Genomic DNA, 22,879 nt, shown 5'->3' on the forward strand with positions numbered 1-22,879 from the left:
AAAAAAAAAAAACAAAACAAAACAAAACAAAAAATGAGTAAACCAACCAATTAACTAGCTACTAAATAAATAAATGTAAAAAAATTAAATGCATCTCTCAAGCATTTGGTCCTAGCAATAAAAACCTAACACACTTTCACATCCTTAGGAAGTAATTAATTAAAATGAGAGGAGGTATTTTTAAGAAAGATCCCCAAAATCAGGGATTGGGAGTGGATGTTTTCTATTCCCCACAGCTGACACTGTGCAAAAGTGACTGTTTCCAGTATTTAAGGACAGGAGGGCCTTCCAGGAGTTCTGAACAATGGATCAAGGACCGTGGGATAGATACATTTTAGATTATCAGAGCCTGGGCTGTGTGGTTCTTAGCTTTTCCCACGAACTGTGACCTTGAAAGAGGCATTGAGTAAGTCTTGGCCTTCCCTGACTTCTCTGGACCACAGTGGCTATTGGCTGAACGGAAATCTCTAAAATTCTTCTGAGTTTTATGCATCTTGGCTGGATCATTATCAGATGGATTTAATGGAGGGATCCGAAGTCCGCTCAGGGCTGAGAGCGCCACCTGGTGACCAAGATTGTAAGTAAGCTCGTCTCTTGGTTCTAGGTTCAGAAAGCATGGACAGTTTTTCTTTTATCTCTGGTCCCCTCTTCCCCTTGTTTGATGGCTAGTCTTGGCGGTTAACGTCACACAGCTCAAACCTGAGGAGGGAATTTCGACTGAGGAACTGCCTCCATCCTACGGCACCTGGGCACATTATGGTGCGTTTTCTTGATTAACTGAGGTCGCAAGGCCGAGCCCACCACCCGAGTGGGCGGTGCTATCCCGAGGCCTTGGGCCTAGGCAAAGCTAATACGCAGGCAACAGAGTTCCTTGGCCTTCAGCTTTAGTTTCCTTCCTTGGCTTCTCTCAATGATGGCCATCAAAGCATAAGCTGGAAAAAATCCTTTCCACCTCCGTTTGTGACGTCATAATGGTCACCATAGCAACCAAAGAAAACTAGAACACTTTCCTTTTTGTGTGTTGTTTTTGTTTTGAAACTGGTTAAGTAGCTTGTATTGCCCTGAAATTCCTTAGCCTCCTGCCTCAACCTCCCAAGAGCTGGGGGGCGGGGAGGGGGGAGGGTTGTATGCATCATGTCCAGCTGAAACACATTTATAATTCCAGTTGAGACCTGCAAGGACTGGTTTTTGGTTCTTTGTTGTTTCCAGCGTGTTTTTTAAGATCCTTGAAATAATTGTTGTAAGTATATCTTTTGTTGTTGTTTTTTACTTTTTAAACAACCTTATTTATGTGTGTGTCAGAAGAGGGTGCAGTCTGACCTTCTGAAGCTAGAGTTAGAGGAAGTTCTGAGCTGCCCGATGTGAATACAGAGAACCAAACTCCAGTCCTCTGGAAGAGCATCACCTGCTCTTAACTAGGAAACCTGTCTTGCCAGGTGCATTTATTTTATAAGAGTCTTACAAATGCTACTAAGGTGCAACCGGTATGTAGCTATTTAGAAATTGTTAATTTGTTTTCTGATGGTTTTGCTTGTTTGTTTGTTTCATTTTGTTTTCCAGATGGTTTCTCAGTGTAGTTCTGGCTGGCCTGGAGCTCGCTCTGTAGACCTTGAATTTAGGGTTTCGCTTATCTTTGCTTCCTGAGTGGCATGGATTTTAAAGGCATGTGACACCAAAGGGAGCCTTTAAATTGTTATTTTGAAACGGCCTTGTAATGTAGCACAGGCTGGCCTCAAATTTGGACTCCTCCTGCTTCAGTCTCCTCCTGCCTTGGCCTCCTGAGAATCTGGAGTTACAGGGGTCACCAGCACTCCAGCCCTGATAGCTTTGACAAGTTAAATACAAGAGAGAGAGAGAGAGAGAGAGAGAGAGAGAGAGAGAGAGAAAGGGAAGGAAAGAAGGAAAGGAAGAAAGAGAAAAAGGAGGGAGAGAGGGAGGAAAGGAGGGGGAGGAGAGGGAGGGGAGGAGGAGGAGGGAGGGTAGTCAATACCAGTATGCTAAGCACAAGAGAGTAAGACAGTTTCTAGGAATGGGAGACCCAACAGTAACAATCAACAAGATGTGGTTCTGTTTCTTTGTGCACAGTGTTTATATCTTTTCAATAGTTAATCAAAGATCTATAAGAGACAATAAGATGAGTGCAGGAGCTGAAGAGGTGGTTCAGCGGTTAAGAGCATTGTCTGTTCTAGAGGTTCTGAGTTCAATTGCCAGCACCCATGTGGTGTCACACAACCATCTGTAAAGGGATCTGATGCCCTCTTCTGGCATGCAGGTGTACATGCAGTTAAGTGCTCATTTACATAAAAATAAATCTGAAAAAAAGGAAGGAATAAAGAAAGAAAAGAAAGGGAGGGGGAGAGAAAGAGAGAGGGGAAAGAAGAAAGGAAGGGAGAGAGAAGAAAAAGAGAAGAAAAAAAAAAAGAAACAAAAACCCGAACAATCAAAAAACAGCCCTGCCAGATGGCTTAGCAATTAAAAGCTTGTACTGGTTCCCAGCCCCTCAACTCCCTGTAATACCAGCTCTAGGGGATCAGACCACAGACCACACCTCTGGACTCTGTAGGCACTTATACACACACACACATACCACTTAAATTTTTTTTTTTAAAAATTAAACAAAACTAAACCAAAAATCCATTATTTAGTGGGGATATACAGGACTCCAGGGAGTTTGTTTTATAAACAGATGTGAGGTTGTGACAGCTTGGGAGTTTATTTCCCCTCTCTGTGCTTCCGTTTCTTCACCTGAAAAATGGGGATCAAATGAGTGGCATTTAAGTTGAAAGGTGCTGTTGCGCCCAGTAAGAGAAAATTCTACGTTCTTGCCCCTGTCGGTTTCTCTGTTACTGTAACAGAAGACACCACGGCTTATAATGTAGAAGAGGCACATTTGGCTCACAGTACTGATGCTTGGCCAGTCCATGAGCATGGGTCAGCTTCCAGAGGTTTCCATTTCCTGTCACACCTCTCAAAGCTGGAGGAAAGCAATTTGGGGGGGGGGGGGGGGGGGGAGGGCTGGGGCTGGGGCTCAGCCACTAGGGGGCGCGGCCTGGTACTGCAGGAACTGCATCTGGAGCTGCAGCCATTCCAGCAGAGAAGGGAGTAAGAAGATCGGAAGTTCAAGGTCACCCCTACTATATAGCCAGTTCAAGCCAGCTTGAGCAATATGCCCGGCAGGGAACAGGACGAATAGAGTGGGAAGGAACGCGTGCACACAGGAATAGACTCACCTCGTATCAACCTAGCCTCAAGCTGACTAACTCTACCTAGACTCTGATTAATCTAGTGACATAAGCCCCTCCTATTAAAAAAAAAAAACACCGGAGCCGGGCGAGGAGGCTCACGCCTTTAATCCTAGCACTCGGGAGGCAGAGGCAGGCGGATTTGTGAGTTCGAGGCCAGCCTGGTCTACAAAGTGAGAGGACAGCCAGGACTATACAGAGAAACCCTGTCTCGAAAAACCAAAAAAAACAAAAAACAAAAAAACACCGGGAATAAAGACTTCAGGATGTGAAGTTGGGAAGATACACCCAAAACTCTAGCGTGTGCTATGAGGGATGTGGGCGCATGAAAGCGGAGGCTAACATCAGGACGCTTCCTCTGTAGGTTCCAACTTTGTACGCCGTCACTCCCCTGAAAACAGGGTTTGCTGTTAGAGGCTGGTCCGGTCAGCCAGATTGCTTCTGGGGTTCCTAAAATCACATAAAAAAATTAATGAAAAGATGAGAATAGTATTTTTTTTAGTAATTTTTATTCTATGTACACTGGTGTTTTGACTTCACTTATATCTGTGTAAGAGGGTTAGATCCCTGAACCGGTGCTGTGAATTGAACCTGGGACCTCTGGAAGGACAGCCAGTGTTCTTAACTGTTAAGCCATCTCTCCATACACACCTTTTGTTTTTGTTTTGGTGTTTTTGGTTTTTGAAGACAGGGTTTCTCTGTGTAGCACTGGCTGTCCTGGAATTCACTCTGTAGACCAGGCTGGCCTTGAACATATTTACAAACACCTTGGCCATAGAGCTAGTTAGCTAGGCTCTACTCTAACTAAGATCGTAACTAAAGACATGCAGGTGTCCTTCCAGAAATTGTTGTCTGTTTCTTGTTTTGTTTTGAATTCTTTCTAATAATTGTTTAGCAGTTTCTTATACTAGGCCAGATTGGTTTGCATGAAAACAACATTCTTCCCCAAGGAAGGCACAGATGCCTGCCTTTCTGAAGCCATTAAGTCCAGTCCTCTGTGGTTCGGGAGAACCAGAACCGTTGTAGCCAATCGGTTTCATTTCAGAGTGAGTATGAATTGTTGTACTAAGGTCTTGTCCCCTCTGATCTGATTGGGATAGCTGTGTTGTACCTGTTGGAGGCATAGCATGGACAAGAGATGCTGTAGGGTCAGCTCCATGGGGGGTGGGGGTGGGGCTAACATGGAATCTTTTGTTTGGCTGTGAGGGAGAAGTTCAGAAATTAAAAGGCAGGGTAAAATGTAAGTATGCGGATAATTAGGAGGAAAGAACTGATCTGGTTGAGGAGCCGGAGTGGGAGGGACTAAATGCCAGTACACGGGAGGAGGCTTGTGGTTGAATTTTTTTCTGGTTCCTATGATTTGGGGCCCCATCGCAAACCAGTTAGGATTTGTTGGTGTGGACGCAGCATCTTTGGAGGAGAAGCGCACAGATCCCATCCTTCGAAGTACTCAAATCTACTGTGCGGCAGCCGGAGACTGGACCTGGTCCTGAAAGCTGTTAAGCTGATCACAAAATTCTCTAAGGCTTTTGAGAGCTACTGAGACAGAGGGGCTGCCTCTCTGCTAATGGTTTATAGTTCTGAGTCCTGAAACAAGGTCCACAGTGGTTCAAAGAGGGACTTTGGATGGAGTTAGATTCTCCATGTCAGAAGTCACTCAAACAGCTTTTAAGGGATTTAGGGAGCAAATTTCTCTTCAAAGTGTCAAAAGGGGACGCTAGAGAAAGAGCAGCAGTTAAGAGTACCTCAGAGGAGGGTCCATCCCCTGGGGTCACAATTAAATTCAACAGATGACAAAGATCCAGACCCAAAGTCAGGAGGTACTAACTGTGCAAACTCATGAGAAACATTGAGACAAAGTTAACATACGTTTTACTTAATAAGGTTAAATAGAATCTATAGCTGAGTAGACCAGGTACCAGAATTTCTGGAGAAGGATCAGGTAACTGTAATTAGCAGTTTGTTACATCGGACTCCTGAATAAGGAACAAGCACCTGGAAGCTTTGTAAAGGGACTCAGTTGAAGTCAACTCCCTAACTGGCGATTTAAAAGAGAAGCCCGATCCTACTGAGACGGTTTTTTATAGGATCCTCTAGCAAGATTCTCAAAAGCACCACTCCGGTGGTGTCCAGAATAACTTTCCAAAGGTGGGAGTCCGGTGACAGAGCACCTGGCAGCCTCCTTCAGTCAGGGAACGCCTGTGGTGAGGGTGTGGACCCTGGAATTAGCTCTTGCTAAAAGGAACATTTGAAAGCCAGGGTAAAAGGTATTGGTAACTAGCACTTAGGTCATACCCCAGCCTGGTGGCTTAGGATCAAGCTTCCCCTGTTCACAGCATCCTCATGCCAACCGGAGAGACATTGAGGGCAGAGGGATTACTAACTGCCTCGCCGCTGTCTGAGACATTTAGGATATGGGTACAGACTCTGAGATCCTCCACTGGGCAAGAGAATCCACCCCATCACGTAAGACCTGAGCAGGAAGCATGAATATCTTCCCTGTAGATGAGGAGGTGGTCCTTTTGGGTTTGACCAGAGATAGGAATGGCAGGCCTCTGAAGGTCTTATTTTCCCACGCACCCTTATCTGTCATGAGGGCAGCACGAAATTTATTCTGGTGGGGCTGTGTCCCATCCAATGGAGAGAGTCCTACTTGGATCTGGGGATATCCTGCCATGCAAGTGCCTTGTAAGTGTAGCCGATTTTACTCAGGAATTTTAATTTTCCATAAGCTGGTTGTTCTGATCTACCTAATTTTGAATATTATTATTATTATTATTATTATTATTGGTTTTTTGAGACAGGGTTTCTCTGTATAGCCTTCGCTGTCCTGGAACTCACTCTGTAGACCAGGCTGACCTCGAACTCAGAAATCCGCCTGCCTCTGCCTCCCAAGTGCTGGGATTAAAGGCATGTGCCACCACTGCCCTGGCATTAACTTTTTTAAAAGTTAACTTGCTTTAATTTTTCTTATTTTTAGGTTTTTATGTATTTATTTAATGTATGTGACTGTGGCTCTCTTCAGACAGGCCAGAAACAGGGCATCGGATCCCATTACAGATGGTTGTGAGTCACCATGTGGTTGCTGAAATTGAACTCAGGATCTCTGGAAGAGCAGTCAGTGCTCTTAACTGCTGAGCCATCTCTCCAGCCCCCTCCCTAGCCTTTCATAGTGTACTTTTATAAACATCATATATTGTGTATTTTTTTCCAAATAGCTAAATTTTAACAAAGTTAGCAAAGATATAAACTGATTAGACTTACATCTTTTTTTTTAATTATTTATTATATGTAAGTACACTGTAGCTGTCTTCCGACACTCCAGAAGAGGGCATCAGATTTTGTTATGGATGGTTGTGAGCCACCATAACTGGGATTTGAACTCTGGACCTTCAGAAGAGCAGTTGGCGCTCTTAACCACTGAGCCATCTCCCCAGCTCCCTAGACTTACATCTTTAAGTCAGAGTTTGCTAACATGAATAGACCATTATAATCTTAGGAATTTTATATATGGAGTGTTGTAGAAAATTACGATTACCTGTACATGGACTTTCAACTATTAACTTTTTTGGTTATAGGTTTTAAGTTGGCAAGAACCAAAAAGGAGTATTCTGAGAAGTAGACATTTGTAATTATGCACACATAAACACAAACACACACACGAGCTGGGCATGGTGGTGTCTATAGTCTCATTACTTGAGAGGCAGAGGCAGAGGCAGGTGGAATTCTGAGTTATAGACCAGCCTTGTGACCAAAGCAAGTTCCAGGCTACATCATGAAACACTGCCTCAAAACAAACAGCGACAGCTATCCATAAAGAGAGAGCGGTATACAAACATAACAAACTAATCATTTGTAGTCATAAATTTCCTATAGGAAGGTGTCAGGCAATAGCTGGGGCCTATATATATATATAGATATATAGATATAGCTATCTGGAGCCTTAACTCAATATATGTAACAGCTCTCTTCTTGTCATATTGGAAGGCCACCTCTCCAGTTTTAGTCTTTAGCCTGAACACTTAGAAAACTGTGAGAGTTCATATAATGAGGGTCTATTGCACAGACCCAGCCGGGAGCTGGGACTGGATACTCTGGTGAAGGTCCCATGACCTTACCTTTTTCCCTTTTCTTGGGGGAATATTAACATTTAACAAGGCCAGCTGCGGTTATTTTAAGCAGGCCTAGCTCAAGTTCTGAAGATGGCAAGTGTTCAATTCAGGAGACACTACAATACCACCTTAATAAAAGGAGGTCACACAGAACGACATGATAAATTAATAATTATCTTTTAATTTTAATTTACATACTGTAAAACCATTAGGCCTTGTAAGTTTCCAGGCAGAGCTTACACTTATAAAGGCTTATAAAACAGCCTTTATAAGTTATATAGCAGGTAGAGTTGTTTTTTTTTTTATAATCATTACTAAATTTATATGAACATCATCTAAAAATTTTGGAGAGGGATCCGTTAAAACTGTGTTGTTGTGCATTAAGAGATTTTATACAAAGGGTCTCTTTTATCCTTTTCCTGAGCATCCTATCAGCTCATTTTAATACGTACATCTTATGAAGTAAACAAGAGAAGCTTCTATTGGGAATAGCTTACCTCTTACCGGTTCTCAAGAGACCATGATGTCTTTTTCCCTGGGGTGTTTTGTTGTTTTCTTTCTCTGTCACAGAGTCAGGGAGCCACCTTGATCTAGGAAGGTGGCCTTGGGGAAACTTTGAAATAACACGCTTGGGTCTGAAGTAGGCAGGCCAAATCCCATTTCCGGATCATGCTTTGCAGCAAAGTTAAATAGCTAGTGACAACTTTCCAGTATTATCCCCACCCAAAGACACGGACTGAACTCAGTGATCTACATCTCCATAAGCAGTTTGTGTGTTCTGTAGATGGGTGAAGACAACGTGAAAAGCCTAATGAGTAGCTGATAAATAGAAATAAAAGCAAGAGAATGCAGGCTTGGTGAGGTGGAAACAAAAGCCAGACTAAAGGTTTAAGGTAAAAATGCCCCCCAAACAAAAATACCACCCTGGGGGGGCGGGCACCGGCTAGGAGACCCAGGAGAAACTGGGCATTAGGGCCCGGTTGTAAGTGGAAGCTGAGTGGCTGGCGGGGAGGAAACGAGTTAAAATGAGTTTGGGCGGGGCAAGGTTTACCTGTGGGCGGGGCCTCCAACCATTTGCTTTCATTTATGAAAGTTGTCTACATTCCCAATTGGAGCTAGCAGTGGCCAACATCGAGGGAGTAATGTGGACAGATTCGAGTGGATAATTGGATGCGTTTGGCGGGTCGGAACTTGCTAAGACAGAGCTTTAGAGCCCGTTTAAACAATTTGGCTTAAATTTGAAACAACAGGCAGGTCTAGTGGAATGTCTTACCCTGCTGCCTGAGGCATTCCCCAGGATTTAGGGAAAGAAGGAAATGAACCCAAGTGTTGGGGGTTGGGGGATCGGGGCTATCCCATGCTCATAAGACTCAGCAGAGTCCACACAATTAAACGTAGGAGGTTCCCCAAACCTCTAAGGCTTTGTGATCCTGAGGAAAAGCTCCTGGAGCATCCAGGAGCCCTGTCAGGGCACCTCTGAGTCAGATGGTTGATTACCTTGTCCTGCAGAATTCTGGCACGTGGGTAGCAGCAATCAAACTGTGAAAGGACTCTCAGCTTGGAGATCAGAGAGTCTGGGAGGAAGAGGTCAGAAGAAGGGATTGAGGAAGATGGATGGATGGAGAGGACAGGGAAGAGAGGACTGGCCAAGCTGGGTTTACACAGCACCGATAAAGCCCCAGGGCCTGAAGATCTGTCTGTAGGCTTACAGTACCCATGGAGGCAGAGGCCACAAAGGACCTGAGGTGTCAGGTCAGATTGGTGGCTTTTATATTGAGCTTAGGGGCTGGGGTTGTGAGACTAGGCCGAGAAGAGGGGTGGGGGAGCGGGACAGAAAGGGACTGGGGAAGGTGGGGGAAGGAAGGGGAAGGAAGGCTCTCTGTCGAAGGACATAAGAAAATCTGTTGCAGAACAGCCAGGGCTTTACAGAGAAACCCTGTCTCGAAAAAAAAAAACAAAACAAAAAACAAAAAAAAAAAGAAAGAAAGAAAGAAAGAAAATCTGTTACACCAGAAGTAAGAAAACCTGGCAGAGAGGCTGACAGACTCAGTTCAGCAGCCTCAGAAAGCTTTACTGGAACAGCAAGGGGCCTCAACCTTTCCCTGGGACTAAAGCTGAGTGTATTTACAGAGGTTGGGGGGTGGGGGGGAACCTGTTCGCATACCAGGAAGTTACAGCTCTCTTTTTGTGTGTGATTTGACTAGGAACAGCTTGGGCTGTTTGCCAGATAGGACATCTTGTTTCTGCAGGTGGAGCTGAACAGTCAGACTGGGGCCAAGCATCTCTTCATGGCTGGGGCTACTGCCCAGGACAGCTCACTCCAGTCCTAAGGGCAGGAGGCTATTAAACAATGCTAACAAGTGCTCTAACACTGAACTGAGCTACACACCCCAGCCCTTTTGTTCCTTCTGCCTCCACAAATTAAGACACTGGTCAAGCTGCCTTGCCTCAATTCATAGGGAAATAACAACCGCCTGGGCCACAGGTATATGCAAATAAGTGAAATCTATTTAAAGGATGGGAGAGAGCAGAGAGCAGGGAGCAGGGATGGGTCCCGCTTGCCAGTTCTCTCTCTCTCCCATTCTCTCTCCCTCTCTCCCTCCCTCCCTCCCTCCCCTCCCTCCCTCCCTCCCTCCTCGGAGTAATCTCATCCGGACAAAGAACATTTCCAGCCTTGGGCTCAGCATGGTGACTATGTTACTTTATTATCTCCAAAAACCTGCTTGGCTGCTCTCACCTGTTAGGGTACCTGGCTCATTCACCTCCCATCAGCCTCTGGGGGGGGGGGGATGTGTCTGTTTCCTTGGGAAGCAGGTGGCCATCTTTCTGTTTCCTCTGAGAGGGGCAATTTCACTTTGTGGGAGCGTGGGTCCTCTTTCCAAATCGCATGGGTCTTGGAGCCACAGAACTTCACCATCTTAGCCTGTGCTCCAGAGAGGCTGGGCTCCGGTTATGAACAAGCTCGTTTGACAACTCTCTTTTCCGCCTCACCCCACAGTCCCTCTTCTTGGATGTTTGCCTGTTTATCTGCCTTATTTGTTTCTCCACAACCCAGGCAGGGGCGGCAGAAGCAGCAGCAGCAGTAGCAGGTTTCCACCCAGGCTGGTCCCCAAAGCCTCAAGGGACATCTCTAGGTTACTAAGACTCTCTCAAGAGTCACCTCTAGGGACAGGAGGAGTGAGTGGGGCAGAAATAATTGGCACAAAGGTGACTTGCCTGACTGTTGTCAAAGACTCAGACTGAAGAGGCAACCCCCATGAAGCAGCTGGCCAGAACCTTAGTCAATTCTTTCCTACCCGACTCCCCTCATGGCGGCACCTCCAGCTAGGGAAATGGTTTCAGGAACAGAGCATCTGCCCAGCACGCAAGAGTCCCTGGCAGCCATCCCCAGCAAACACAAGAAACAAACAGAAACAATGTGGCAGTCTGAGATGTGGAATCAAAATTGTGACTCTTCTACTTCTATAATGGAGCCTCTTGGAATCCTCTGGAAAGTGAGAAAGAACACACCCACCCCTCTGGTTAGCCAAGGACTGATAGCCAAATGCATGAGAGTGACCTGGAGCTAGACCACCACCACCAGGCAGTCAGACAGGGAAAGGGGCTGCTAATAGGTTTGGTGGGTTTTTTTTTTGGGGGGGGGGCAGGGTTTGGGACAGAGTTTTTCTGTGTGTAACCCTGGCTGTCCTGGAACTCACTCTGTAGACCAGGCTGGCCTCAAACTCAGAAATCTGCCTGCCTCTGCCTCCCAAGTGCTGGGATTAAAGGTGTGCGCCACCACTTCTTGGCAGCTGCTAACAGATAATGAAGATAGGAATGTCTGCTTCTTTTTCTCAACTCCTGAACCAAGACAACAGCTCAGAGGTCTGTTTTTTTTTTTTTTTTTTTCCCTGCCAACGGGGACCACCTATCACTGCTTGTGTTGGTGGGAAACTTTTCCTGGAGAGATGCAACAACACATATCTACTCACCTCAGATAGGGAACCCAGGACAGCAAAGTCCAGATACCAATCAAGTCTAATTCGATGAACCAATGGGTTTTATTGGCATTACTTGCCGGAGTACGGCTAAGGGGTTACTTACAGAAGTGAAAAGTGATTCAGACAGCTGTGTCACTAAAGCCCACCTGTACTGGCTGGTTTTGTGTCAACTTGACACAAGCTGGAGCTATCACCGAGAAAGGAGTCTCAATTGAGGAAATGCCTCCATGAGATCCAGCTATAAGGCATTTTTCTCAATTAGTGATCAAGCGCAGGAGGGCTCCTTGTGGGTGGTGTCATCCTTAAGCTGGTAGTCCTGGGTTCTATAAGCAAGCAGGCTGAGCAAACCAGGGGAAGCAAGCCAGTAAGCAGCACTCCTCCATGGCCTCTGCACCAACTTCTGCCTCCAAGTTCCTGCCCTGTGTGAGCTCTAGTCCTGACTTCCTTTAGTGGTGAACAGCAATGTGGAAGTGTAAGCTGAATAAACCCTTTCCTCCCCAACTTGCTTCTTGGTCATGATGTTTTGGGCAGGAATAGAAACCCTGACTAAGACACCACCCCAGCATGGGTGACAGCTCAGAAAGCTGGGAACCTGAAACATACTGCCACAGCCCGCAGGCAGCTCAAGGGATCGGAGAGTCCTTCCCTGGGTGCCTCAGCTGGTCTGAACCCTTTCCAGGAAGCACATATATTTCTGCTTCTCCCAGCTAGCTGGTCTGGTCTCGAGTCTTCTTTACAGCTCGGCTTATCTGAGTTTTCTTTTTGCAGTTTGGCTTTTCTTACTCTGGAGGGAAGGGGGCCTAGTGAATCTGCTCAGTTTCAGACACTTCCGGAAGCTACTTTGCGTTGTTGTTTTAACTTCCTGCTGAAAGGGCTTTCGTTAAGCAGGAAATGTCTCAATCTTGGAAGAAACTGTTACAACTGGTCAGATGTGTTCAAGCAGAGTCCAGAACCTGTTTACCTGAAGCTGTGGACCTATTTGCTCCCCTTTCTTTGTCTAAGCTAATCATTCCAAAATTAGGTTTGCCCTTCCCAAGAAGTTAAGACTTCAGAGCCGGGGCTGGTGAGAGGGCTCAGCGTTCAGAGAACTAACAGCTCTTCCGGAGGTCCTGAGTTCAAATCCCAGCAACCACATGGTGGCTCACAACCATCTTTAATGAGATCTGATGCCCTCTCCTGGTGTGTCTGAAGATAGCTACAGTGTACTTACATATAATAAATAAATCTTAAAAAAAATTTACTTCAGAGTCACTGAACCCCACCACCATCACCGCCATCTCTGCTCTGTGAAGACTCTCTCTGTGCCTTGCTCTGTTTTGTCTGGGTTACTTTTCTCTTTTTCTGCCTTCTGTGTGATTTTTTTCCCTCTGCCTTTTAATTCACTGATTGGTGGAAAAAACAAACCAGACAAGATTAGCCATGTTTAATAGCCTAGGTCAATATGTACCTGCCCCACAGCTCATACTTAAAAAACCCTTTATTCTGTTTTTACTTATGTACGTGAGTGTGTTCCCACACCCATGCACATGAAGGTGCCCTGGGAGAGCAGAAGTGTGCGCTGGATCCCCTGGAGCTGGAGCGACTGGCAGTTGGGAGCTGCCTGTGGGGGCTGGCAACAAACTTACAGTCTCTGCAAGAGCACTGAGCACTCTCAGTAGCCAAGTCATCTTTCCAGCCCCTCAGAGTGCAAGTCCATATTTGATTATGGGATGTAGGGACCTGTCTCAAATGAGAGATTTCTACGACAATGCTCAGTGTCTATGAAAATGTTTGCTTAGTTTGGAGTAAGTCAAAGTACCTCATCCTTACAGCAACCTCCCCTGGGAGTCTCTTACTGATGACCCCCCCCACACACACCTTACCGTGGGAAGCCCCATATGCTCAGCCAGTCATCCTGGCATTTCCCAGGGCATTGGTGTTTCCAAACGGGTGGCCGTTTCCTCTGTGTGATGCTCAAATGTACAGACCTATGTCCCCTTGGCCTTAGTGGTCCCGGAAAATGTAACAACATTGGAATATGGTCACAGTCGTGGACCTGGGGTTGGATTAAGCAGAATCTAATCCTGGTTTTCCCTATAACAAACTCATCTTGGAGAGCAACCCCAGCCCAGTAAAAAGGGGCTGAATGGTGTCTCTGGTCTAAGGGTTGCTGGAACTCTGTGGTTGATTTAGCAAGTGCCCCAGGCCTGCTCCGTGAAATGTCCCTCTCTGGGCACCATCAAGGTTCTAAAACATTCCAGAGTCTTAGCCAAAACATTTCTGGGCAATGCTTTCTACGATCAGCTTGTTGACTTAAGACCAGAAAGTTGGTCTGGAACGCTCAAGTATCATCAAAACCAACTAACTTAAGACAGCCAGAGTGGCATGGTTGTACCTCTGATCCCAGCATGTGGAAAGCTGAGGCAGGAGGACTGCCTCAAAGGTAGAAGACTGAGTCAAATGCTGTGTCAAACTACCATGCACATTCATTTATTTAATATAACCTAGGTGACAACTAGGTGCGTGGCCCTAAGGAGGCAGGGCTCAATCCGAATAAACTCCCTCGTGTTTATGGATTCGAAGGCAGTTCTCTCTAGGAAACCTTACCTTGGGACAGTGAGGTTTTCAGTGATTTCTTTTTTTTTTTTTTTCAATTCCCATTTTAGCCTTTTCTCCATATTTTACTTTGGTTTGGCAGTGCTGGAGATAGAATCCAGGGCTGGGCACGGGCGCTATACCCCTGAATGTCATCCTCAGCCGGCCCAATATTTTATAAACTCACAAAAAGACTCGGAGAACTTGAGCCGAGGGACGCCCACCTCCCAGAGCCCACAGTGAAGATTCCACGGCGATGACTACATCCTTGTTTTGAACACGAAGTTTTCTCTCTGAGCCGTTTCAAGGGCAGATCCTCCCGAGGGCCCAGCTGTGGCGGTGTCCACTAGGACACAGAATCGGGATGCCAGAAAGCTGAGCCCGGAAATGTGGCGCTCCGGGGCTCTGCCAGGATGGGGGTTGGGGAGACCAAGAGGGTCAGGCGTGGGAGCACCTGAAAACGAAACTCGCTCTTCTCGTGTGGTCTCGACCCAAGTTCATTCGAGAACCCGAGTCTCGTGGTTGCTTTTGGCCGGACGGTCGCGGGATCATCTTTCCCTGGGCTCTGAGCGATGGCGGCGCTGTGGCCCGCCCCTGCACCGGAGAACCCAGATGACAAGCGCGATAGAGCCGCAGGGCTGGGACGTAGCCGGGTGCCCCGCAGCCCGCGCTCAGTGCACAAGCCGGGGAGCGCGTCCAGCAGCGGCGGGCCAGCGCTCGCGGCCGCTGCCTCCCAGGCCCCGCGGGACTGGGATCGTCGCACAAGGCCCTCCTCCTGGTCAAGGTGGAGGAAGTTGCCGGAGAGGCGGGAGGGGGCCAGCGGCTGTTGTTTTCCGCCAGTCGGGCGGGCTGGGCGCAGGGGCGGGGCGCGCGCCCCAGAGGCGATCGTCGGGGTTCGGCGGGAGCATCCTAGCCGGGGAGCCCTTCGCCGCTGGCCGGGGAGTCCCAGGAGCCCCGTGCACCCCGAGCTGCGCGCTTTCCCGGGAGTAGATCTCTGGAGCCATGGCCGGACTCCGCGTCCTGCTGTGCCTCGGGGCGCTGCTGGCCCGCCAGGGCTCCGCAGGTAAGGGACTTGCCACCCCCAACCCGGGGACCCTAAAGCCCCCGCAATAAACGTGTGGCAGGACCCACCGAGGGGCACGTGGAGAGGAAAACGATCCCCCACCCCTTCCCTTTTCCTTGTTAACTCCGTGTTCTGGCTTTGCCCGCCGCATCGGCGCACCTCGCTGTAAGCTTCCATTTGTGTCCATCTCACTGTCTCCCCGCCTCCCAGATTGACCCGGCCTTACACCTGTAAATTATGGAGTTGCTTCCTTACGCCCTCCCGGAGTGAGTCTACCTGAGCCGACCCGTGCGTTCCAAGCCGCGCCTTTTTCCTCTTCCATTCCTTTTCTCTTCTCCTCTTACTTTTTCTTTTGAAATCATTTCAGACTTGACCAAAGATTACCTCCGCTACGAGATATAGGTGGCGAATGGTCTTATTGTAGCTCATCTACCTAGCGTTGTTGCAGAAAAGTACCGCGCGCGGGGGATGGGGTGGGGGTGGGAAGGGGCGCTGGGGGGGGGGGGGAGAGGTGCTTAGCAAAACATATAGATTAGAAAAGGATGTTTGAGTTTAACTCGCCCGCGAATTCCTGCAGTGTAGGAACATTTCGATTCGGGGTTGGGGTGGGGGAAACAAACCCAGGAGGTGTGGGTAATTTCCAAACCCACCCCACCCACCTGCTAGCCTTGTGCGTTTAGGAAGTGTTTAGGAAGTAAGCTATAAAGTCATCTCTGAGCTCCCGGGCAGCAAGCGGCAATAGTTCTTTTTTTTTTTTTTTGGTTTTTCGAGACAGGGTTTCTCTGTATAGCCCTGGCTGATCCTGGAACTCACTCTGTAGACCAGGCTGGCCTCGAACTCAGAAATCCACCTGCCTCTGCCTCCCGAGTGCTGGGATTAAAGGCGTGTGCCACCACGCCCGGCGAGCGGCAATAGTTCTTAACTATTATGCTCATCGTAGCTATTTTGCTTTTACAACTTACTTGTTTACGTGTAAAAATCAGTACCATTTCCTGTAACCTAGGTTTGCCTGACTCTGTGGGGGGGAAACATTTGAAGGTTTGACAACACAGGCTGTCCCACTAGAGACTGGGCCATGGCCTATGTTATGTGGGACATGTGACCCCAAATTTGTTCCACTTTTTTCTTGCTGTGTTATCCCCCGGTCTTTTTGGGCCATGGATTTTAAAAATTTCTTGCTGATGATGCACGTGTCCCAGGCAGTCCTCAGCTCTTAGCCACACCACCAGCTCCCGTCAAAGAATGGTACCTGACGGCCTTGCTGGGCACTTGACTTAGTGACCCTTCTGTTGTAAGCCATTGGTTGGGAGTTAAGGGGTCACTCTCGGTCTTCTTCCCCTGTGTTCTCAGTTTGCTGGAGTCTGAAGGAGCTTGAGCTATAAGTAAGAGAGTGTTAGATGAACTTGCTTTTAGAGTGTAGGATTCTTCCCGCTTGGAGAGCTCCCTCCAGAAGTCTTGGTTCCTTGCTTGAGTCATAGTCTCATAGGCTGCTCATAGTCTCCCTGCTGCTGGGGCTCTAGGCCTGAGCCACCAGCCCTGACTTTCTGCTCAGTCATTTTGAGGTCCAGATCTCTAGGTCTGCTTTCCCTGTGTGCTAGGTGCCCAGGGGCTTGCTGGACATTCATATGTCACTCTCATTTTTCAAGTGGAAAGGTGGGACAGGTGTCTTTTCTTCTGACTCAACTACATTGTCATCCGTGCTTCAGCTTGTCACCTGGCTGTGTGCTCCGGGCTGTGCTTGGGGAGAGTTATTGGGAAGAGATTTTTGTCTGGGTATTACCAAGCCATGTAAATGAGGATAGATAGCATCAAGATTGGTCATCCCAGGGCTGGAGATGTAGCCTGGTAGAGGAACGCTCAAGCCGCATGAGGTGAACCACATTGTCCCTCTTCCATTTCCCCTCTCCCTGAGAGTGTGTATCTCTTCCATATTGCGTAATGTGTCTCTAAGGTTAGGGCCACAACAAAGGGTCCCCTGGACAAGGGTGTCAAGCTGGCACAAATGGTACTCTGTGTTTAATTTTTTTTTAATTACATTTTAACTTATCTCTGTGTGTGGTGTATGTATGTACCATGGTGTGTGTGGTGCTCAATGACATCTCTGGGGGTTCTCTCTTTCCACCGTGTGGGCTCCAGGGATCAGGTTTGGTGGCAAACACCTTGACCCTGTTGTTAGGCTTTATTGTCTCGCCCTGTCCAGTGTCTCAGATCCAAGTAAATCCTTGTGACCCAATGCACTCGAGACAGTGACTATCCCACATCACTAAGGAAACACGTGGAGCCTGATGTGGCACATATTGGACCAGTGTGTATTGGAATTGGCATATCTTCGGGGCCACCCTCTCCTTGTCCATGACAGACATCACCAATTGATAACCATTCTCCAAGGCTGATTGGCTTCTGCTGCATCCCTGACTAGATGACCTAAGGCCACATTCAGCTTCAATAGTTAGAAGCAACGATGTGGGCAGAGCCAGGAGGAGATTAGCCAGGTCATTGCCTTCTTCAGAGCCTGGATTAGCTCAGTTTTCAAGGTTTAAGTTGCAGGAAGGTTATTCTAGGCCAGGGGGTTAGGAAGGGGCAGCTGTGCTAGTCTGAAGGATGCTCCATGCAGCTGTAACACTGCAGTTCATCTTTTCCTTGGTTGCCAGGTGAGAACCAGCATTGGTAGGTAATAATTTGAAAATGAACCTTGCCAGGCGTGGTGGCACACGCCTTTAATCCCAGCACTCGGGAGGCAGAGGCAGAGGCAGAGGGATTTCTGAGTTCGAGGCCAGCCTGGTCTACAGAGTGAGTTTCAGGACAGCCAGGGCTACACAGAGAAACCCTGTCTCAAAAAACCAAAACAAAACAAAAAAGAAAGAAAGAAAATGAACCTTCCTCAACCCTCCACCCCCACACCTACTTCCTCCCATCCTCCCTTTGGAATAAGGGTCTGTCTTCATAGCCCAAGCCGGCTTTGAACTTCATCTTCCTGCCTCTGCCTTCCAGTTCCTGGAAATGCAACCGTGTGGCACCAGATTCGGCTGTGGCGGACTTTTAAATGATCACTTTTAAGTGTTTAATGCTATTTGAATCCATTAGCATTAGAGGGTTCTCTACCTTATAGATACTGGCTTGCGCACCCCCACCCCCACCCCCCGTGGTTTCTGGCTTTGAGAGCCTTTTGGAAGTAGTGTGACTAGGACGGGCAGAGACTTAGGACTTGTTGTGACCCTGCCCAACTTCAAGGAGCCTTTTCTTATCACCGGAGGAACCCTGTGGCTCAGATACTCCTTGCTTGGCAAGGTCACCAAGAGGCAGGTGGCAGTTTCTTTTTGCTTATAACAATTTTATTGAGATATAATCTACATACCATAAACTCTACCCTTGGGCTGGGGATTTAGTTCCGTTGGTCGAAGGCTTGCTCTGGGTCCCCAGAACCCCATAAAACCAGGCGTGGTGGTGGTCCACGCCCATCGTCTTGGCACTGGGGAAGTGGATGCAGAAGAATCTGAGTTTTAATGGTTATCTTTAGCTGTGCAGTAAATTCAAGGCCAGCTGTGTCGGCTTCAAACCCGGCATAGTGAATTCTAAGACAAAACAAATGAAAGCCACTCTGTTGGGCCAGTAACATGGCTCAGTGGGCAGAGGAGCTTGCTGTTGACCTGGATAACGCAAGTTCTGTCCCTGGTCACCCTCCTCCATTCCCCCATTGGTGGAAAGAGAGACCCAACTCTTGAAAGTTGTCATCTGACCTGCACTTGTGTGCAATGCTACGGTTGCATAGCATCTGTCCTGTTAGTTACTTCCAGGACGTTTTATCAGCCTTCCGGTTTGTGCCCAAATCCCTGTCCCCGTGGCCTCTCTAGAACTGGGTGTCGATTATGGAAAGTTCTGGAATATTGTGCTTTTCAGGATAAACAGAGTGTGTGTGTTTCTTGTTACCGACTAACCAACCCCTGGTCAGCTGTTTGCCCATTGGTCTTGAGCAGGTGTTGGAAATGCCCTCTGCCCCTCCCCACACACCCCCTCCCTCAGGCAGGGGATTATTTTGTAGCCTGCCACCCAACACCTGATCTCCCACCTCTTCCCTAAGGGCTAGGATTCCACATGGATGTCACCACAGCTGGCTTTGGTCTGGGTGTTTGACTTGGCTCTCTCCTTCTGTCTAGGACTCCGGCTTCTTCTGAACCCATCCCGTGCCAACTTGTCTGTCGGGCCCAACTCTGAGGTCTTGCCTGGCATACATCCAGGTAAGCTTGGGAGCCCTTCCTGTCCCCTTGTTCCTCACCTCTATCCTCCATACCAGTTTTGTGCCTGTTTTCCCACCAGCCTGGAAACTAGATGGGTTAGTTCTCTCATTGGCCACCAGCAGATCCCCAGAGCCCAGCAGGGGACTTGCCTCCCCAGTGTTTGCACAGTATATGTTGTCAACTCATTCCTGCCTGGAGGGTGCCCTAAAGTGATTAATCCCCGGGGGATGGACACCAAGATCTGATCCCCCACCCCTACTCCATCTGGATGTCTAGGCAACAAGTCTGCTGCTTAATATTGTACCCTGACAGACAGCCACCTGAAGAGAGAGGGTAATGCTTACTGCTCAACACTGTTGGGGTGATTGGATAGGCGCTCTGCTGATCTTGCCTGGGCCCTCACAGGATGGTCTGACCAAAGACTGATCTAGGGCACTTGCATCTGGGATCTCTGAGAACCCTGGCTCTGCCCCATGCGGGGATCATCCTTGCCCAGCAGTTGGAGCTGTGCCTGTCCTCATAGACAGCGGAGGATTCAAAGGAGCCATCGGATGATGCGGCGCTTCTGCCGTGTGTGTGTGTGTGTGTGTGTGTGTGTGTGTGTGTGTGTGTGCGCGCGCGCGCGCGCGTGCGCGGCATGAGAAGGCTAGCCGTGAGAATCTGAGGTTAGCCCCTCTCAGTGCATCCATCCGGAAGCAGAGAGAGAACCGGAAGTATGTCCAGGCTCCGTAACCTCAGAGCCTGTCTCCAGTGACTCACTTCCTCTGGCAAAGCCCCTAACCTTCCCAAACAGTGACACCAGCAGGGGTTGGGGTTGGGGGGGCGGGAGTGGGGACGACATGGGAACCCATGGGGGATATTTAACATTCAAACCATATCACTACTATTAAAAATGTTTGATAAAATAGTTGGGGATTTTGCTCACTGTTAGAGCACTTGGAGGCTCTGGGTTCAATGCCCAGCAGTGTATAAACTGGGCGGGGTGGCATAGCCTGTGATTGCAATGTATGGGAGGTAGCACATGCTATGAGGGGAGTTCAAGGCTACTCTGGGCTGCTTGAGACTCTGATGCACGCACGCACACACGCACGCACACACATGACATTGCTATTAGAAAGTAAAGTCTTACTGTTCTCAAAGGGTTGTTGCCCATCAACCAAAAAAATGAGTTGACAGCCCGACCTTCCCTTTCCAGACTTAGAGGCTGTGGCTATCGGCGAAGTCCACGACAACGTTACTCTACACTGTGGCAGCGTGTCGGGATCCAGGGGCCTGGTGACCTGGTACAGGAATGACTCTGAGCCCGCCTTCCTGGTCTCCTCCAATTCCAGCCTCCCTCCAGCTGCGCCCCGTTTCTCTCTAGAGGATGCAGGTGCTCTGCGCATTGAAGCACTGAGACTGGAGGATGACGGCAACTACACCTGCCAGGAGGTTCTGAACGAGACCCACTGGTTCCCTGTGCAGCTTCGGGTGGCCAGTAAGTGGGACTGGTGGGAAAGGGCTTGGGGAGGTGGCGGCGAGAGCCTGTGGAAGAGGTCACTGTCAGGAGTGTGGGCTTTAGTGACAGATGATTTCGGTCTGGGCAAGTTGGAGGCCAGCCTGGGCTACACAGACCCTGTCTCAAAAAAAAAAAAAAAAAAGAAAGAAAAAAAGAAAAAAGGTGTCTTCAACACGTATACACACACATGCTCGAACACCTGCCGACAAACACACAAGTGNGTCTTCAACACGTATACACACACATGCTCGAACACCTGCCGACAAACACACAAGTGTCCCTGAAATCAAACATCTTGTGCTCCCTACATACATCCGATGCATTCTGAACTGTGGGAAGTCCTTCTCTGGGAAATGTGGGCCTGTGGTTGGTGCAGTTTCTCCGTGAAAATCCGAGGCAGGTACCTCTGCTCATCTGCAGCAGAGTCCCCGGGGGATCTTGCCTCCTAGACCTTCCTGAGCTACAGAGGTCGCCCCCCCACCCCCACCCCCGCTTGCCCCCTACTTGCTTCTCAGTCACCATTAAGGAAAACCATGTCTCTGAGGGAGACTTGGCCTCATTTTGCTCATGGAGTGTGAGAGGGTGTTATAAGTTGATGGTACCACGTTCCTGGGGGCGTCGGGGTGGGGTGGGGTGCTGGTGCTGCCTGTTGTCATTAGTAGGTCCTCAGGGCTACACACCTGGCTCTGGTCTCGGCCACATTGGCTGTTGTTTTCTCAGCATTTGGTTTTATCATCTGGGTCACGGTGGATTCCATGCGCTGATAAGGGAAACTGGTACAGCGGACTGGTGACTGGATTCCCGTGGGAAAAATGCATCTCAAGGTCCCACCAGCCATGGTGCATCCTGGTCTTTTCCTGCCCCCTTCCTCTCTGGTTTATCGGTCCCTCCCTTTTTTAAGAAGTGGAAGATCATGGTAGAAATAGAGAGGGTTTGTATGTAGATCAGACTGGCCTTGTATTCACAGATAATGCCTGCCTCTCTCTCCTGGGTGCTGGGATTAAAGGCACAGGCTTCCCAGCCAGCCAACCCATTCTTTTATGAGACAAGGTGCCTCCCACGCTGGCTGTAGTTTAGTAGTAGGGTGTTCACTTAGCCAGAGCAAGACCATGTGACTTTTGATCTTTCATCCAAAAGCAGAAGAAAGAAGGAAACAGAAGAGAAATGAACATAGTTTGGGGTGATATCCCGGCGCTCTAGAGGGAGAGGTGGGACAGCCATGAGTTCAAGGTTACCCTTGGCTACTTAGCAAATTTGAGGCCAGCCTGTGCTACTTGAGACACCCATTGCAGAAATCCATAAAGCAAAGCACAATGACAACCAAGTCCTTCACAGCAATCCTCCTGCCTCCCCAGGACTTGGGTCACAGGCATGAATGAGTCCTCTTTCCCAGTTTCCGCGTGGGTGTCCGATAGGACTTTGTCTTTATCTTTTCATGTAAATGGTAGATAACTCGGTCACGTGGTCGCAGTTTATGAATGCTCTAACGTGGCCTTGGGAACTAGGGAGGGAAAAAAAAATCCCCTTTTCAGGCTATATAGGTTCTTATCTGTGAGTGACCTTGGTCATCCAAGACTCGTGCCACAGAGGCCTGTGTCCAGCTGTGTCTACCAGGATGGGTGGCGTGAAGTTCTGGGTTCATCCCCAGAACCACGGCAGAGCCAGAGCTAAGTGTAGTGGTGCACACCTGTTCTCCCAACACCCAGGAATTGGAGGGTAGGATTAGATTCCTTACCTAGGGAAGTCATGGCTAGCCTGGGCTACATATGAGACACTTTTTTGTTTGTTTGTTTTTCGACAGGGTTTCTCTGTGTAGCTCTGGCTGTTCTGGACTCACTCTGTAGAACAGGCTGGCCTCGAACTCAGAGATCCGCCTACCTCTGTCTCCCAAGTGCTGGGATTAAAGTCGTGCACCACCACTGCCCAGCCCCTACCCTTTTTTTTTTAGATTTAATTTTTCAAAAGATTATCTTTAAGTGCATTGATGTTTTGCCTGCATGTATATTTATGCCAGGGTCCCAGATCCTTTTGAGATGGAGTTATAGACAGTTGTGAGCTGCCATGCAGGTGCTGGGAATTGAAGCCTGGTCTTCCCCAGCCTTGTGATACCCTCATGCACCCCACACTCTGTGTGTGTGTGTGTGTGTGTGTGTGTGTGTGTGTGTGTGTGTGAGA

General features: G+C 48.4%; 1 protein-coding gene across 1 annotated transcript in view; it reads left to right on the plus strand.

The window, feature by feature from the left end:
- The first annotated feature begins 14,779 nt into the window (after window positions 1-14,779).
- Window positions 14,780-22,879, plus strand: part of Vsig10 (V-set and immunoglobulin domain containing 10) — a 34,740-nt gene continuing 26,640 nt past the window's right edge. The window contains exons 1-3 of the mRNA XM_021163884.2: window positions 14,780-14,971; window positions 19,126-19,206; window positions 20,402-20,683. Coding sequence (XP_021019543.1) covers window positions 14,911-14,971; window positions 19,126-19,206; window positions 20,402-20,683 — 424 coding nt within the window. The 5' untranslated portion in view covers window positions 14,780-14,910. The remainder of the gene's footprint in view (window positions 14,972-19,125; window positions 19,207-20,401; window positions 20,684-22,879) is intronic.

The sequence above is a fragment of the Mus caroli genome, chromosome 5, assembly GCF_900094665.2.
Source record: "Mus caroli chromosome 5, CAROLI_EIJ_v1.1, whole genome shotgun sequence".
NCBI classification, from domain to species: domain Eukaryota; kingdom Metazoa; phylum Chordata; class Mammalia; order Rodentia; family Muridae; genus Mus; species Mus caroli.